The 17,803-nt window shown below is 55.9% G+C and overlaps 2 protein-coding genes across 2 annotated transcripts in view; both read left to right on the top strand.

Moving 5' to 3' along the window:
- Positions 1–776: 776 nt before the first annotated feature.
- On the top strand, positions 777–7,921 carry TSEN54 (tRNA splicing endonuclease subunit 54). Its single transcript, XM_035026025.1, has 11 exons — positions 777–832; positions 958–1,122; positions 1,225–1,288; positions 1,372–1,455; positions 1,791–1,889; positions 2,912–2,964; positions 4,709–4,810; positions 5,029–5,672; positions 6,386–6,446; positions 6,790–6,906; positions 7,421–7,921. Exons 1-11 carry the CDS (start codon positions 777–779, stop codon positions 7,569–7,571), a joined length of 1,596 nt encoding a protein of 531 aa, XP_034881916.1. The 3' UTR covers positions 7,572–7,921.
- Positions 7,922–9,058: 1,137 nt separating this feature from the next.
- The window catches only part of LLGL2 (LLGL scribble cell polarity complex component 2), a 33,468-nt gene continuing 24,723 nt past the window's right edge, over positions 9,059–17,803 (top strand). The window contains exon 1 of the mRNA XM_035026023.1: positions 9,059–9,165. The gene's annotated coding sequence lies outside the window, so the exon portion shown is untranslated. The remainder of the gene's footprint in view (positions 9,166–17,803) is intronic.

Below are 17,803 nucleotides of genomic sequence, written 5' to 3'. Positions count from 1 at the left end.
ACCCCACTTGGGAAGCTCCCCCCTGCCTTTTCGCCCATCGCCCCTCCAGGGACTCCCACGTTGACCTCCGCCCGCGACCAGAGTCGCCGACTCAGAGCCGCTGGTTGGAGCAATGGTGCCACCTAGCGGACCATGTCGGAGCGGCCCACGGTGGCAGCGGCGGGGACCCCAGCCTCGAGGGGGTGCTAATGACAGGCTGGAGTGGCGCTTCAGCACCATCGTGGGTCGGACAGCTCCTCCCGCCCCCAGCCCTCGAAACCCGTCTTCCGAGCCCCTCGGAAGGGACCCAACGGAAGACCTAGAAGGAACTCCGAACCTACCCAGACCGCATCTGACAGCCCCCGGTGGCCAGTCTGCGAGGCTGGAGTGCGGGAACCTACTACTCTCCCTTCTCTAAACCCTCCCTCTTTCCTCTTTGTCCAGCCTAAGTGGTGGACACTAAGCGGCCCAGGGCTGCGGAGGGGAGGGTCACGCATATGACTGTCCATACTACACTCTCAGACGCCGCGTTCCTCAATTTTTACTAGAGAGGAGCCCAGGGGAGGGCTGGGGAGTAGACGGGAGCTCCTATAAATCCAGAAACCTGCAATCTCTGCCCCCGGAATCGAGGCACAAGTCTGTTGGCAGGCTCCAGGACAGCCAGGAAGGTGGCAAGCCGGTTGGTCGAGCCGGAGGCTGGTGGAGCGGAGGGCGGATCTGCGGGCTCTAGGGCCGCGCGGAGTTCCGGCGGTGGGCGGGTCGGGGGCGGTGCGCGCGCAGCCGCAGACGGCGGCCCGATGGAGCCCGAGCTCGACCCTGCTGCTGTGGAGGTTCCCGCCGGGCGCGTGCTCTGGTGCGGTCCGGCCCGCGGAGGCGCGGGGCACGCGGAGAGGGCGCGGGGGAAGGGGACGGGAAGCCCGGACGGGGCCGCGCGGCTCCGAGTGCGCCGCGCTGACCCCGCGTCTCTTCCTTCTCCAGTGCCCGGGAGCTCCTCGCTGCCCGCTCGCGGTCCCAGAAGCTGCCTCCGCGCTCGCATGGGCCCAAGGACTTCCTCCCCGACGGCTCGGCGGCGCAGGCCGAGCGGCTGCGCCGGTGCCGCGAGGAGCTCTGGCAGCTGCTGGCGGAGGAGCGCGTGGAGCGCCTGTGAGCGGGGCGGGCCGGGGCGGGGCCGGGGCGGGCGGGACGGCCGGACCCCGTCGACTTCTCGGGGGAACTCAGACGGACCCCCTCCCCACTCTTCGGCAGGGGCAGTTTGGTGGCTGCCGAGTGGAGGCCAGAAGAGGGCTCCGTGGAACTGAAGTCTCCTGCGGTGAGAGGCGGGGCTCGGGGAGAGGGAGCCGCCTTCTCTGCCTTCCTGGCTCCTTTGTGACATTTGCTCTGGGTTCTGCACAGGGTAAATTCTGGCAGACCATGGGCTTCTCAGAGCAGGGCCGGCAGCGACTTCACCCCGAAGAGGCCTTATATCTGCTGGAGTGTGTGAGTGGGGCCCCCGGAGCGTGAGGAAGGGTTGGGAGCAAGGAACCGAAAGGACATGTTTTTTCTAGAGTAAGAGTATATACACAACTGAGGATTCAAAAAGCTTGTAACCCGAATTCTAGAACCGGAGACAAGAATACCATGCAGGCAGCGGGGATTCCCGTCCGAATTAGTGGTGGTGCCCTCCTTTCCTGGTTGGCCACGTTCTTGCTGTGACGCTGGGGGCGGGGGAGCGGGGGAGGGAAGGGCGCCCATGTATCACCGCCTGGATGTTGCCCCGTTGGTTGAGCCACTGCAGGAAGGTCCACAAGCTGAGCTGTTGGCCCCACTTGCAGGGCTCCATCCAGCTTTTCCACCAAGATCTGCCACTGTCTATTCAGGAGGCCTACCAGCTACTGCTGAGTGAGGACACTATGACTTTTCTGCAGTACCAGGTACCTGCCACCCTCTCCCAGGGGAGCGACCATCCATCCACTGAGTCAGTGAGGATTTATAAGTACCCATGAGATGCTAGACACAGAGCTATGTGCTGGAACTACAAGGCAGCCAAGGGCTCTGCTCTCGTGGTGCCTGCATGCTAGTGGTGACAATTGGGAATAAGTAAGCAAGCAACTGAATGACTGACTTCACAGAACTGAGGGCTGGGAAGAAGACAAAGCAGGGGAGGGGCACACGGCTAGAGACATAAATGTGGACATCATGAACGCGTGGATGGCTGTAAAACCACAGGGCTGTACGGGAACGTGGCCAGAACAGAGGGCTGGGTCTGAGACCTGGAGCATTCCAGTGTGAGGAGGTCAGGGGGAAGATAAGGAACCAGAAACAGACCGAGAAGTGTCTGACAACATAGGAAAAAAACCAGGAGAGGTGGTATCACAGAAGCCAAAAGAAGGAAAAATGATTTTGGCTATGTTGAAGGCTGCTGAGAGATCAAGCAGGATGGGGTCAGTCCTGCGTACATCTCTCTGATATGGGTATTAGAACACAAGGATGGACATGTGGTTCTTTACCAAAGACCAGTCCTACCCTACCCCTGTCTGTGGAGGTGTAGGGTGGAGTGGTAGGGATGGGGGTGTGCTATCACCTTTTGCCACTTCCTTGTTCACACTGTGGTCAGGAGCTTTGCTCCGGACAGCTTTGATATCATAACATTCTAGCGTGTAGTTCTTTTCCTGATTTATCAGTTATCAGCTTTTTTGGGATTTTGCATTTAAATCAAGAAACTGCTAAATGTCATTTGTGCCCAGAGTAAGGTAAGCAAGAGACAGGAATTCAGAGACTGAGACCTTAGTTTGGGGAGGGTTTTTATAATGGAGTATGGTCCAACCAATCCCAGGGTCTGGGATTGGGGTGTGCAGGAGGGGCAGGGGAGGGGGCATGGGGAGTGGCTCCTGTTTGGAGGAACTATTTGGTGTTTTCAAAAGTGGACCTCTGATCTTTATTTTTTCTCTTTGAGGCATTCAGCCACCTGAAGAGACTGGGCTACGTGGTTCGGCGATTCCAACCAAGGTAAATCCCGATCCCATTCCCCTCCCGTTTGTTCCAGTCCTGGGACCTGGTAGACGAGCCCCAAAGTGGAAATGGCCTCTCTTGACCTAGAATCCTTGGCTGGAGCTGCAGCTCCCTGGGCACGGGCTGGGGGCCTCTGTTGGAAGTGCTCTATTGAGAGGCACATTGGGACAAGTCTGGGTCATTTCAGCTTCTCCTGGGTTATCAAATTCAGCCCCATCTTCAGCCTGTTCACTCCGCAGATAACATTTGAGCACTTACAGCTCACGACAGTGCACTAACACGTAGCTGGAATACCAGAACAGTGCCTCAGTGGGTAAGCAGATTTGTCTAGTGCAGCCTAGTGCATGCATGAATGAAGGGCCAAGTGAGGAATTAACAGTTGAGTAGGGTCTCACATTCCTTTGGCTATGCTATATGTTCTTTCCTTCTGGGGCCTCTAAAGATGGTCACCTTAGTAGCCCAGCATTGCTAAGAGCCACAGAGACCATCGCATGGGCCAAAAGGATGGAAACTGGTATACTCTTCACTGTTTCACAGTATGTCACGAAAGCTCTAGAACAGTTATGCCCTTTGGTTCCTAAAACTGGGATACACCCCAAGGAAATAGGCACAGATGTGTGTGTAAGTTCACCTGTCAGAATGTTCATTCATTCATTTGACAGTATTTTGATTCCTCACTGGGCGCCAGGCCCTGTGCTCGTTGCTGAGGAATTTCAGAGAGCAAAATCATTGCCCCCACAGAACTTGCATTTAGTGGGCAGCTTACCCAAAACATTATCACTTTGCAAAATTGGCGAACTTGGAAACATCCTGTGAGTTCAATGGGGAAGGCATGGTCACACAAAATTGAGTTTGTCCCTTAGAGCAGCGCGGTCCTGTAGAACTTTCTGCAGTGATAAAAGCTTTCCAGGTCTCTGCTGTCCAATATATGTGGCTTGTACAACTGTGGGACTGAATTTTTATTTAATTTTAATGGATTTAAATTTAACCTAAGTCATCCCTTGTGTCTAGTGGGTACCATCTGGATGGTGTAGCCTTAGCACCATAAGAAAATCATGGTAGGGAAGAATGCTGTAGTCAGAGGGGCTATGTCCATAGTTTGTTATTGAGAGTAAGAGATTAAACAGCAGTATGTTAGTAACAAGGTTTTTTTTTAAAGATTTTATTTGAGAGAGAGCGGGCAAGTACAGGAGCTGGAGGTGGGGGGTGCAGAGAGAGAGGGAGAAGCAGACTCCCTGCTGAGCAGGGACCTCAAATGTGGGGCTCAATCCCAGGACCCCAAGATGATGACCTGAACGGAAGGCAGATGCTTAACTGACTGAGCCACTCAGGCACCCCAGTACAATGTAATTTTTGATAGAAAAAAACATGGGTGTTTATAAGAACCAAAGATGTTTATGAGTATTTTTATTTTTCTGTGTTTTCCAAGTTTTCTGGTCTCTTGATTTTTCTCACTAGTGATTAATCATTTATTGCTGGCTCTGTAGGAGCCCCAGTTCCAGTAAGTCTCTGTTTAAAGGGGCCATTGGTGGGACCCAGAGGCCTGGGCAAAGACACATGGGCAGGCCCTTGTGGTTGCCCCCATTTACCCTGCTTGCAGGTCTGCCCAGGGACTTAGCCTTTGGGTTTGGCTTTGACCCTGGCCCACTGACTTGTCTTCTGGGCCAGTCCCTCACAAATTCCACTGGGAACTCCAGGCTGAGAAAGTCGATCTGTTGCCCATCCAATTCTCACCCCACAGCTCCATCCTGTCCCCTTATGAGAGACAGCTGAACTTGGATGGCAGTGCCCAGTGCTTAGCGGATCAGAATGGCAAGAGGAAGAGGAGGAGCTCCAGCTCTCGGTAATGCTCCCCACATGGCCACCCCCCCCCCAGGGAGTTCTGGGGAGCAGAGCTGTTAAAGGAGTGCTCATTTTGGGGACCTTGGAGAATATACTGGCTTAAGAGCTGGGCTTGGGTGGCTCCCTTGTAGGATCCTGGAGGCAGTAGGATATGTGTGGGACGTGTGCATCTCAGACATCAGGAGCAGACGTGCTGAATTCCCCCCCCACGTCCCTCAGGTCCATTAATAAGAAGGCCAAGGCCCTGGAGAATCCCCCACGGGGGGTGAATGAGACACCTGAGAGCCTGACAACCTCCAGCCCACCTCCTTGCAACGAGGACAGCCGATGCGTAGAGGAGAAACCTCAGGAGTCAAGCCCTGTAAAGGGCCCAGTGGGCCCATCTCAGCTTCTGGGATCCCTGGAGCCCTGGCCTGACTTGGCTAACAAGGGGGTGGGGTGCAGCCAGGAGAGTGGCAAAGTAGAGAATGGGGTCAAGGGGGTTTGTAAGCCACGCTGGAACTTTGAACAGATCTCCTTCCCCAACATGGCTTCAGATAGCCGCCACACCCTTCTGCTTGCCCCAGCCCCAGAGCTGCTCCCGGCCAACGTCGCTGGGCGGGAGACAGATGCTGAATCCTGGTGCCAGAAGCTGAACCAAAGGAAGGAGAAGCTCTCCAGGCAGGAACGGGAGCAACAAGCAGAGGCCCAGCGCTTCCGGGAGGATGTAAACTCAGATCCCGAGGTGCAGTGCTGCTCCAGCTGGCAGGAGTACAAGCAGCTGCTGCAGAGGAGGCACCTGCAGAAGAGCCAGAGCCGCCCCCCGCACCTGTGGGACCAGCCTGTCAGACCCTTGCTGAGTCCTGGCCAGACAGATTCCCCAGGTAGCCCCTCACTCTGCCAAAGCCCCACAGGCCCCCGGCAGCTGAGGAGTCATAAGACCGTGAAAGGGACATGGATTGGCCATGGCTAATTGAGGCTTAAGAAAGATGGGGCGGAGAGAACTGTCCGGTGGAGTGGAACCCACAAGGACAGTCTGTTCTCCTGGAAAGCAGCAAAGGGACCCATGTGGGAAGGTTTGGAAATGGCAAGTCTGTGTCTGGGAAGAGGCAAGGGGGAACAAAACTACAACTATATCCTTAAAATAATAAACAAGATGCATGTGGATGGCTCTGCCACCAACTAGCTGTGATCCCTGTTCTCCCAACTCTGTGAGGGGAGCAAGGAGGCACCATTGTGGCCAAATAAAAGGAAGGCTTACTGCGTACGCCCTGCATGTTTAAGAATAGGGAACTAACAGGGCAAGAACAGTATTAAGAGATTCAGAATTCTTTACAATCCTTAAGGAGAACGTGGGAGATTCTAAGTAACTAGACTAGGGTTGCCAGATGAGTTCAGTTTGAAGTTCAGATAATCAACTGATTTTTTTTAGTATTAAGTATATTCCAAATATTGCATGGGACATGCCTACAATTTTTTTTTTTTTCTAATCTGTTAAGTCTGGCAACACTAAACTAGATGGCAGATTCAGAAACGTCAGAGGAGTCTGTAGATGGTTGACTTCCCTCCCAATACCTTATTTTCACTGTCCTTGCAGCTGTAGCCCTTCAGCATATCTCTGTGCTGCAGACCACACACCTTGCTGATGGAGGTGCCCGGTGAGTCTCCAGGTAGTGCCTGTCTCCAGAGTACCTTGGCCGCCAGCAGGAGTTGGCAGCTGGGACTTGACTCAGTTGGACATGAGCTGGGGGAATCATTCCAGGGCCCCCTTAGCCTGGCTGATATTCATGTGTGTCTAGGGTAGAGGGAGGGGTGAAAGGCAAGAGGTGGATTTAGCCCGAGGGTTCTGAGACAGGCCCCTGCCCAAGTGGCACCTCACAGCAGGACCTCAGTTCCCCTGGATGAGGCTGCTTTGGATTTGCGGGAGGGAAAGCATGGCATGGAAAGAAGAGGAGGAGGAGGGCAGTCCCTGTTTCTTAAGGTTTCTCACTCTGTCCTCAGGCTGCTGGAGAAGTCTGGGGGTTTGGAGATCAGCTTTGACATTTACCAGGCTGATGCCGTGGCCACATTCCGAAAGAATAACCCTGGCAAGCCCTACGCCCGGATGTGCATTAGTGGGTACGAGACCAGTGAGCACTACCCCCAGGCTGCTGCCACTTCTCTTGTAAACCAAGTGGACCTCCCCTCTGTGCCCCTAGCCAGTTTGCCAGTCTGAGAGGAATCAGAGGTCCAGAGAGCTGTGACTGACTCAGGGCCACACAGCCAGTCAGTGCTATAGGAACCAGAGCTTCCCAAGTCCTGAGCCCTCATTCCTGGCATCTTTGGTAGTCTCTCCTGTGCCAATTTACTGCAGGGCTCACCCAGCAGAAGGGATGTGAATCAGAGGGATTCACAGGCTAAAAGTGGTGAGAACCTCACTCTTCCTAGACCCTGTACCCAACCAAGGCTCTGGGTTCCTCTTGGAGAACTTAACGGAGCCACGCAGTTTGCAGACAGGAGAGTCCAGAGGCCAGACTTCTTGCACCCTCAACTCCTGTCTTAGAATTTCCCTTTCTGGTAGCCTGAGAGGGCTGGGGGCTCAGAGCTTATGGGTGGCCTATGTCCACATCTCAGTCTAACTTTATCCCTGCAGATTTGATGAACCAGTTCCAGACCTCTGTACCTTCAAGCGGTTATCCTACCAGAGTGGGGATGTTCCTCTGATCTTTGCCCTGGTGGATCATGGAGACATCTCCTTCTACAGCTTCAGGGACTTCACGCTGCCCAGGGATCTGGAACACTAATCACCCCACTCTGGCAGGGCATGGGACCTGCTCTGGGGGACCTGGACTGTCTACTCTCAGGGACCATCTCAGCTGCCTCCTATACCCAGACCCTGACCTGTAGCTTCAGGAGCTAGTCTGGGCCTTGGCCCTGGGTGTCTGATGCTTGCAGGAGGACGAAGCCATGCCCCCCCTACCTGGCTTCCATAGTCCCAGGCCTGAGATTGCTCTCGTGCAGTGATCCCCTTGGAACTCAGGACTAGATTTCAGAGACCCAGCAGGGTGGGGCAGAAGAGAGGACTCTGTGCCTTTAAACGAGAGGGTGCCTGCTTCGTACGATAAAGCCAAAGCCATTAAAAAATAGATCGCTTTTCTGCTGTGGCTGGAGATAGTGGACAAGTCCCGAGCCTGAGCCTCAAAGCCCTCCTTTCTCTCCCCTACACCCCCGCCCCAAGTCTCGATGTCCGTGGACCTGGCCCCCAGGCCCTCACCCCTGTTCTGCCGGGCCGCAGACAACGCTGCTTTTTCTGGCGCGGGAGCGAAGAGAAGTCTCCCCGGGAGGGCAAGAACGCGACCCCGCACCTTTCTCAGGGCCTGCGCTCAGGGGACGGGAAGTCACAGACCTAATCAGCTTGGCTTTCTGAATGGTAGTCGGCGGAGGGAGGCTGGCGCTCCATCGGGCTTTCCCTGAACGCAGCCGCTTCGGGATAGAAGGGCGGCAGACAGGCGCCACGTCGGCGCGGCTTGAACCCCAGTGGCTTCGGGTCGTGCTGTGGAGCGCGCCATTCTCATCCCTGGCCTCCGCTCCCGCCTCTCGTCGCTCCAACTCACTCCCCAGTTGTGCTAAAAACTGGTCAATGTTGCTGTCCTTCGGGGCCTTGAGCGCCTTCCTCCCTCCGCAGCGACTCGGAGGACCGGGGTCCAGGCTTGGGGCCCGCCCCGAGGGGAGGCGCCTCGCCGCGACGCCCCCGTCCCCAGGCCACCTCGCTCTTGGGTCCCGAAACCGGGCCCAGTGTCCGCCGGTCACCCGCTCTGATTGGGTTGGGCGTCCTCGGGAAGAGCAGGCTCGGCTACGTCCCTCCCTCAGCCGCTCCGGGCCGGCGTGGGGGAGGGACGGCTACCCTCGGCGGTCGGGCCTGGGAGGCGGCCCAGGATGCCGTGCGTCCCAGGGACTATTTCCTCCCGGACGCGGCAGGACACTGGGCGCGCCGTCCTGAGTCCAGGTGCGCGCAGGTGAGGCCGAGGGCGGGTCCGCAGTGCCTCGTGCATATTCACGCCGGCCGCGGTCCCGCCCCCGCGCTCCCCGGGGCCGAGGATTGGCCCGGGAGCGGCCGCCGCCCGCCCCCCGAGGGCGCCCTCGCTGCGCTCCCGCCCCGTCGGCTCAGAGCTCTGGAGGGGCGGGGCTAGGCTCGGGGGCGGGGCCGCTGGGGCCCGGCGCTCCCGGCTCGCCCTTTATGTAAATAGCAGCGGCTCCGCCCCCTGCTCGCCGCGCCGGAGGTGAGCAGGAAGGAGACGGCCGCCCAGCAGCCCGTGGGCCGGCGGCGGAGTGAGCGGACCCGGCGGCCGGTTCCGTGGGACGCCGAGGCCTCGGGCGGGGGCCGGCGTGGGGCTCCAGGTGAGGCGCGGGCCCGGAACCACCCAGCCGGGTCCGCCCCCTCGGGGTGCCCTCCACTCGGGGCGGGAAGGCGGGGGAGGGCCGGGACCCCTGCTTTCCCCGGGCAGGGCGGGGAGAGCTGTGCGCGGGTCCGCGCGCCTCGCCCTGGATCCCGTGGCTCCGTTTGGGCGAAGGACACCTGTAGGAAGTGCGGCTGGGAACTTTTCTCTGCCTGATCCGTCCGCGTTTACTGAATTTGAGCTTCGGGTTTGCCTAATAGTGTTGGTTCTGGGAAACGGAGAAACAAGTGCCCGGCCCCGGCTGAGTGCAGGAGGTCACCGCGAGCGGGGGTGGGATCCCGGGTCCTTGGGCCCCACGTGGAAGGCCCCTGGCCCAAGAGGCTGGCGACGCGCGTCTCAGGTAGCCCGCTCTCTGCGAGCAGCGGCCGCAGCTCGTTACCTCGCCGGCTTAGTCCCTGCCCCTGCCATCTGGGCCCACTCTCTGCCGGCCCTTTGTGCCTCCTAATCCCCGGACGCAGGAAGCCCGCGGGAGGGGCTTCGGTCTCTGGGTCTTTCTCCGCCTCTGGCGGCCTTGGACACCTTAAGGGAAGGTATGGAGATCCAGTATGTTTTCCACGACAACGGGGGTGGAGTTGCGCTGTGATACGTTAGGACTTGGTGAGGAGTGAAAAATACCGTCTTGCCAAAGAAAGTGTGCAAAGTTTGCTCTTGGTTTGCCCCTGCTGGGCAGTTTGTAGACACACTGAGCTTTAGCTGTGGGGAGAACTGACTGTAACCAGGAGAACCGCGATGTGGTCCCCTCAGGCTCTCACCTGAGACCAGGTGAGCATTGGGTGAGGGGGCAGGGCTTAGACTCAGTGCCCCTTCCCATGGGGATCCACGTGCCAGATGCGGGGCGTCTTAACCTGGGCTCTTGGGATCCTCTGCAGAGTTTACAACTCAGAGTCCTGTCAGGCTGCAGAGGGGATTGTGAACAGGGAGGGGAGCTGGGAGGGAATGGGTGTGTCAGGGAGACAGAAAACCCCAGGTGGGAAGAACAGAGCAGCGGTACCGAATAGCTGTGGCCCAGCCCCGGAGAAGCCACCGTCAGAAGGGCTTTTGAGGAAGACAATCTGCGTCTTCCAGAGCTAAGACATGGGAAGGGTCCCGGGAGAGATGGTCCTACTTACTTATCTCATGGGCAGAACATTCCGATTTGGTTTTCTCTTTCTTTTTCTTTCTTTCTCTTTTTTTCTTTCTCTTTCCCTTCCTTCCTTCCTTCCTTCCTTCCTTCCTTCCTTCCTTCCTTCCTTCCTTTTTTCTTTTCTTTCGAATGTGGGCACGAGGCAGGGGGAGGGGCAGAGGGAGAGAAATCCTCAAGCAGACTCCTGCCTGGCAGCTCCATCTTAGGACCCTGAGATACTGACCTGTACCAAAATCAAGAGTCCGTTGCTCAACCAACTGGGCCAACCAGGTGCCCCGGGTTTGGTTTTCTTTCTTTTTTTTTTTTTTAATGTTTTTTATTTATTTATTCATGAGAGTCAGAGAGAGAGAGAGAGAGAGGGGCAGAGGCAGAGGCAGAGGGAGAAGCAGGCTCCCTGCCTAGCAGGGAGCCCGATGCGGGACTCGATCCCAGGATCCTGGGATCATGACCTGAGCCGAAGGCAGACGCTTAACCATCTGAGCCACACAGGCGCCCCCCCCCCCCCCCGCCTGTTTTTCTTAAGTGATCTGCCCACAGTGTTCACCTGTGGCAGTCAAGAGGCAAACCCAGCTCTGGGGGCTCTGACCGTTCTTTAACTCCTCTTCTCCAAAGTTAGACTAGGCCAGTCTCTGGGGGGGCCACTGGACAGTGTTTCCAGCGTCTGAGGTCAGTCTGCATCCCTACTTTTCCTTGAGTCAATGGAGTGCCTCTTTGGTGGTAGAATAATATAATTTTAATAACTTAATAATTGAGCACTTAGCAAAATTTTAATACAGTTGCATTGAAAGAAGAAAAGGGCCCATAATTCCAGCTGACCCATTAGTTTAAAAAATTAAAAAGGTAATAGGAGCCCATAGTGGGGAAAGTGAAATGTTTTAGAAAGTGTGAGGAGGCAAAACTCCCTCTTGCTTCTCAGTCTTTTTCCTCAAACATGGTTCTTAAGTTTTTTAGTGTCTTCCCAGATAACAGGTGTAGCTCTGAATCATGCTGTGCTGATTTCTTGCTCCATAATCTTGGCTTAGTCACCTAACCATGCCAAGCCTCAGTGAGCCTTGTTGACAGGAGAATGGGGAAAAAAAATGTCATGAACACGTGTGGCCTGGCATAGAGCAGGTAGCAGGGTGGGGGAGCTGCTTAACTTGCTCCATAAAGCGTAAAAAGTTTCACTTGTGGGCCTTTGGGCAGACACCTGAACCTTTTGGACGTGCTTGCTGGGTTGTGAGGGAATTTGGCTTCTTTGTCCAGAAATCAGCCAAGAGGCCCTGATTTTTGAAAGCCTCTGGAGGTCAGACCTTCTAAAATGGGAATATTGTTCCTTGAAACTAGGGAGGCAGAGGTAGAGGACAGTGGCCTCTTCCAGCCTCACCTTGTGTTCCTGTGGGTGGCCCTTGGTACCTGCCCTGCTCTTTGGTAGAGCCAGGAGTGAGGCCTAATGGCCAGACCCCAGCTGCGGGCCTTTCCTGGGGAGAAGGGGGTGCACAATCTAATCTCAGCTTTTAGCAGAGGCTTGGCTGTATACATTCTGTACCCTGTTGGGGGTGGAGGGGATCACATTCTTATGCTGCTCTGTTGCCATTAAGGAGCTTTTCTGGGAATTCCATAGTGCTTTCAACCTCGTTTAGGGAAGAGGTGTCCTCCCCTGCCGGGACGTCCTGGCCCCAGGAGCCTGCACACCCCCCACCCCATAGAGAAAGTGGTATATGGAGCTGGAAATTGTGGAGCCTCTACCATCAGTCTGTGACCCCTTGTCTACCCACTGGAGACATTGAGCATCCCGGGCAAGAGTCTCCAGGAGCGCTGTGGGGTTTCCCGAAGGATTCCTCAACTTTCCGGATCCTTCTAGAAGTGTCGGGGGCAACTATTGAGACACCTGAGTGGAGGCCCAAGAGGCCCATGGTCCCTGCTGCTGGGTTGGCTGCTCTGAGCAGCACTGGCCGCTTGGACTTACTTATCCTGAGTACTCAGCTCAGAGAAGGCTTCTTATCTCACTCAGGCGATACTACTATCAGGGCTCCTCCTGGGTCAAGACATGCCAAGTCTGTTTGGCAACTTTGTTTTCCCCTACCCAGGAGCAGTTTTCAGGGAAAAGTAGGGTATGGGGCAGGAGAGGGGCGTCCCCCAGGGGGGGCCATTGGTGCTGCTTGCTCTTCTCCAGCCTTGGCTCCCAGGGTTCCCCAGAACACCATCCCCTCCCTGTGCCCTGGCACCATGGGGCTGTGCCCAGTTCCCTTTGAGGTGACCTTCCCTCCTGCCCTGCCTCTCAGAGGCAACTGGTACTTTGAAGAGTCACTCTGCTCCTTCCCCTACCCAGGAACCACAGTGAATTCTTGAGCTAGGAGAGGCTCCTCTGGGCGTGGGGACAGGGAACCTGCTAGGTACCTGACTCTACTCTTAAGGAATTCAGCAGAGACTAGAGTCTTCTCTCAAGACACCTGACTCAGTGTTCCCAGGTTTGTTGAGAGGGACATCTGGGCACAGGACTACTTGACTGTAGTAAATAATACTGTTCTTGGATCCTCCTTGCTGAGGAGCTGGGTGTCCTGGAGCCTTGGTCTGAGGCAGGGCCCACAAAGATACCCCAGCAGGATGCCAGGCATGATGTCTACATGACCCTGGCCTTGGCCAGAGACTTAAGAACAGGGTGGGGGATTTCCCTAAGGGGCCCCAGCCCAGTGCTCTTTGGGGTCAGTGGTTCCCAACTAGAGAAGACCTTTACCTCGTTGATCTCTATTCAGTCCTGGCTGTCCACTCAATCATGCAGTGCGTATCTACTGGTGCCTCCAAGGCAAAGATCTCTACCATCCCAGGACTCACATTCTTTTTTTTTTTTTTTTTTAAAGATTTTATTTATTTATTTGAGACAGAGAGAATGAGAGAGAGAGAGCGCACATGAGAGGGGAGAGGGTCAGAGGGAGAAGCAGACTCCCCGCCGAGCAGGGAGCCGGATGTGGGACTCGATCCCGGGACTCCAGGATCATGACCTGAGCCGAAGGCAGTCGCTTAACCAACTGAGCCACCCAGGCGCCCCCAGGACTCACATTCTAAAGAGTGGGGAGCGTGAGCAACAGGAAACAAGCATAAGTAATAAAATAAAAGTGTTAAAAGGTGATTTGAGTTATATAGAATAAGAACAAAGTAGGAGTTTAGGGTGGGGGGGCAGGTTGCAGCTTGAGGAGATAAGGGTGGCCTCAGCGAGAAGGCCACATTTGAGCACAGATTTGCAGGAAGTGAGGGTGTTCTTCAAAGAACATGAGCATCTCTCATGTGTCCAGGCGCTGAGCACTGGGGGTGCAACCATGGACAGGACAGGCACGGTCCCTTTCCCCTGGACCTGACATCTTTTGGAGGCTCTGTGAGTCAGCTGTCAAGTTTTGAGGCAAGTAGGAGGCTGTGGAATGGGGCCTGATAGGATGGGCCAGACAGCCTACCACCCCCACCCCAGGCAAGTTGTCCACCTCCTCCCCAGAATGGCTTTGCTCTTTGGGCTTGGCCATATCCAATCTGTCACTTCCCTGGAGAGAGTCTGATGCTGGGTTGCAGATAAGGGACTGAGGCCCCTAGAATGGGGATGTGTTCAGGGAATGCATGTATTTCTACTCTTCCCCACCCCCACCCCCCCAAATCCTCAGGGGCCTTGGGAGGAAACCCTACAGGAGGAGCCTTGGGTGTGGCAGGAGGGCCCTCCCAGGGTTGTGGGACTGGCTTGTGGCTCCTTAGGATGGGGGTGGAACACGACACTGATCTGGGCCTAGCCAGGGAGGGTGAGGTCAGGCTCTGGCTGCTCACCCAGGTTGTCCCATCTGGACTACTGCTGGCCAGCCCCCTTGATCTGTGAGAGAGGCCTGAACTGGGCAGACAGAGGCTTCTGCAGTCAGGTTGGAGTTCAGACCGGGATTCGGAATCTTACTGCTTGGGCTTAATAGCTCTCTCAATCGGTTATTTCATAACTGATAAATTAACATGAGATGCTGTGGGTAAAATGCTTCAAGTGGCATCTTGCCATAGTTTGGCCTCAATCTTTTTATTTTATTTTATTTTTTTTATTTGAGAGAGAGCGAGCATGAGTGGCGGGGGGGGGGGGGGGGGGGGGGAGGAGGAAGCAGACTCTCCGCAGAGCAGGGAGCCGGATGCGGGGCTCGATCCCAGGACCCTGAGATCATGGCCTGAGCTGAAGGCAGATGCTTAACTGATTGAGACGCCCAGGCGCCCCTGGTCTCAATCCTTTTTATTACCTAACAACAGCAATGACAACCCTCTGGTTCCTGTCCCCTCTCTGGGTGTTCTCTCATAGTCCCACCTCCCACCTAGTCCCACGGCCTTTCAGCCACAGTTTGGTTGCTAAGCTACTGGCCAGGGCCCTGTCCGGTGCCTCTGGGAGATTGGGTTCCAGGGTAACACGGGCGCTTGCAAAGCAACCTTGGGCATGGCGAGCTGGCACAGACAAGATGCTGGAGGGGTCTGCAGCTGCCCCTGCCGGTGAGAGCCCGGCCCCACCACTCCCCTTGGTAGAAGGTTCAGGGTGTACTCACACCCCTCAGACGGAAGGACACAGCCACACACAGGCCTCACACAGGATGTCGGGAAGGGAGGGCAGCCTCTGCAGCAGCAGGGGGCTGTGGGGAGCACAAACAAAGGGGAGAGGAAAGGAGAGCTGGGGACTTTAGTTCAGACTGTTTGTGCTCCTGGAGATCAGGACCACAGCCAGGTGGCGAGGGGCGCCTTTCCCTTGGGCCACGATGCCCAGAGCCCTGCCCCTGAACATAGCCTCTCCCAGCAGATGGATGGAGCTGACTGGGTTATCGAGCTGCCTTCTTGGCGGCTGGCCCATCACACACATCCAGGACAGATGGGCTCGGCTTGGCCAAGCCTCTGTCTCATGGACAAACAGTACCTGTGTGGGGTGAGCAGCCTGGGCTGGGACCCCGCCTTTTTCCTCCCCATAGCATCATCAGATCTGCTGCTTAGAGCAGGGGGTCAAGACAGGCCTGCGCCAGAGGGCTGTTTTGTCTCTACCTCTCCCGATCTCTTTACTGAGCTCCTGAGATGCAAAGGGGCAGGGTCTAGGCACATCTCCACAGTGGGGTCTGCGCAGAGGATGGGAAGGGAAGCCAGGCTGTGAATTTACCAAGTAGACAGCTCTCCTGTCTTTTCCAGGGCGGACATTAGGGGTTGGGGAGACCAGTCTTAGACCCTGGCAGGATTCGTGGCGGATGGCAGTGTTGGGTGATTGGAGTGGCAGGAAGGAAAGGGAAGCACCGGCTCAACCTCCCTCAGGGAACGCACAGGCTAGTTCCACACATGAGACACACAGCTCTGTGGAAAATTGGTTAGAATCAGGCCACACACACACACGTGCGCCACTGGTCAGCGAGTCTCACATGGGCCAGCCCTAAACCCCGAGTGCCCACACCCAAGGGAACAGAGGGCAGAACGGGGAGGGCTGCTCGGAGTTTGGTCCTGTCAAGGACAGAGGGTATGACAGGCAGGAACTGAGATAGAGTCCAGGGGATGGAGAAGGTGTTTCTTAGGAAGCCCCCTCTCAGGGGTCATGCTCTGGCCAGGTGGCATGCCCAGTGCAGGAAGCCAGAACCCTCGGAGTTTTTTACACATCTCCAGTGACTTGGCGTCAGATTCTTCTTGGCATCCCCATTGGGCATGGCCTATAAAGTAGTAGTGTCCTTTACCCCCAGGTCCTGGGACCCTGAAGCCGAGGTCGGACAGCTGGTCCCACCCACCTGTCCCTTCCCTGCCTCTGCACCCATTTGGTGTCTAGGCAGCAGGCCTCTCCCCTGCTCAGCTTACCATGGCTGGAGGGGAGCCCAGCCCCTAAGAGAGCAGGAGCGATCCCACCGACAGGACTGCCTCCTCTGAGCTTAGGGCCACCCTCCTGCCTGGCCACTGCCTGGGCCTTCACCCCTTCTCCCATGTGATCCTCTTATCTACCCTGCCTGGGAGGCAGATAAACCAAAAGAAGAAAAAAAATCTCTACTAATCCCCTGCCAGTGTGGTGTCTATTTAAATAAATACAAATATATGTATTTATAAATAAAATATCTGTATATAAATGTAAATATATAGATATTTTTAGTAGAGCTTACCTGACTTTAGGGTACATTTTACATATGTTTCTATGTCCATTGTTTTCTGCCCTTTTAATGAGTATAGTATGCCTTTGATCAAGACCCTGAGCATACTTCACCTGCTCCCTTCTGATAATTCTTTAATGACCAGCACAACGAGGCTGGGAAGAACATTCGAGGAGCTAGATGGGTGCCCTTGTCCATGGAAGTTTTAGGGACCGTTTTAGCATAAGGTGGTCGAGCACTGAAAGAGGAGGGGGAGAGTGATCAGGACAGATTCAGAAAGAGAATGCTTTTTCTAGATGGATTGCATGAGGGGCAAGTGGGTTATTTCAGATGGAAGCACAGAGACTATAGCAGAAGGGGCCTGGGGTTGGGGCTGAGCAGATGGGCCGGCCCTGAGCAGACGGGGGCTATGGGTTGGGGGAGAGCAGACCGAGGCTGACCCTGCCCAGGACTGTCAGTGGGCCCCCAGTGAACTGGGACTGAAGCCGTCTGCTGTGACCCGCCAGGCCCCCCTTCCTGACCCACTCCATCTCTCCTGTTGCCTGCACTTGGCCCTTTGCTTGTCGTCATCCTCCTGGAAGATGCAAGCTTGTTCCGTTTCCCCTGACACGCCCTGCCCCCGAATCTTAAGCGGCTGACCACTTCCTATCGTTCAGGTCTGGGTGGAGGCATCCCTACCTCTGTTCATTCATTCAGCAGGGGTGCCTCGGTGAAAAAGAGGGCAGAATTCCTGAGTAAGAATGAGAAGGCTCAAAGGCTGATCCTCAGAGAGGGGCGCACGGGTAATAAACAAGATTAGTAAGGGGACTGTTGCACTGTGACCAGTGCTAAGGAGCAAAGCCAAGCCGGGAAGTAGGAAGGAGAAGGTCCAAGAAGGGACATTTGAGTGGAGGTGAGAGAGAGAGAGAGTGGGTGGGTACCTGGAGGAAAAGCATCTCAGGAAAGGAACAGCAAACCCATAGACCCAGACCCAGGAATGTTCACCGAGTCCTTCCAACCACACCCTGGTCACTCCGGGCCCCTTCCTTCATTTCCTTGTTGGCCCTGCTCTCTATCTGAAACCATCCTACTGACTGATTTGTGTACTTGGGCGTCATCACCCACTCCCCTGCAAAGATGTCAGCTTGGTGAAATAAAGGGTCTTGTCTGTCTTTTTGCGCTGTTGTGTCCCCAGTCCTTGGACAGTGGCTGCTCCATGCCAGGTACCTGGCATGGCTCCCACTCCTGCCAGCAGACCGGTGCATCCCCTTCACAGACGAGCTCGCTGGGCCTCGAGCAGCTGCCTTGGGAGGCCACCCCGCTCAGACGAGCTGAGCTGTGGTGGTTGAGCCCTGGCTATTGGTCCCAAGCCCTGGCTCTTTCCCTTACAA

Source organism: Mirounga leonina, unplaced genomic scaffold (genome assembly GCF_011800145.1).
Source record: "Mirounga leonina isolate KUSES-001 unplaced genomic scaffold, KU_Mleo_1.0 Mir_197, whole genome shotgun sequence".
NCBI classification, from domain to species: Eukaryota; Metazoa; Chordata; class Mammalia; order Carnivora; family Phocidae; genus Mirounga; species Mirounga leonina.
The sequence above is the reverse complement of the archived record's forward strand: the minus strand, read 5'-3'. Positions and strand labels throughout refer to the sequence as shown.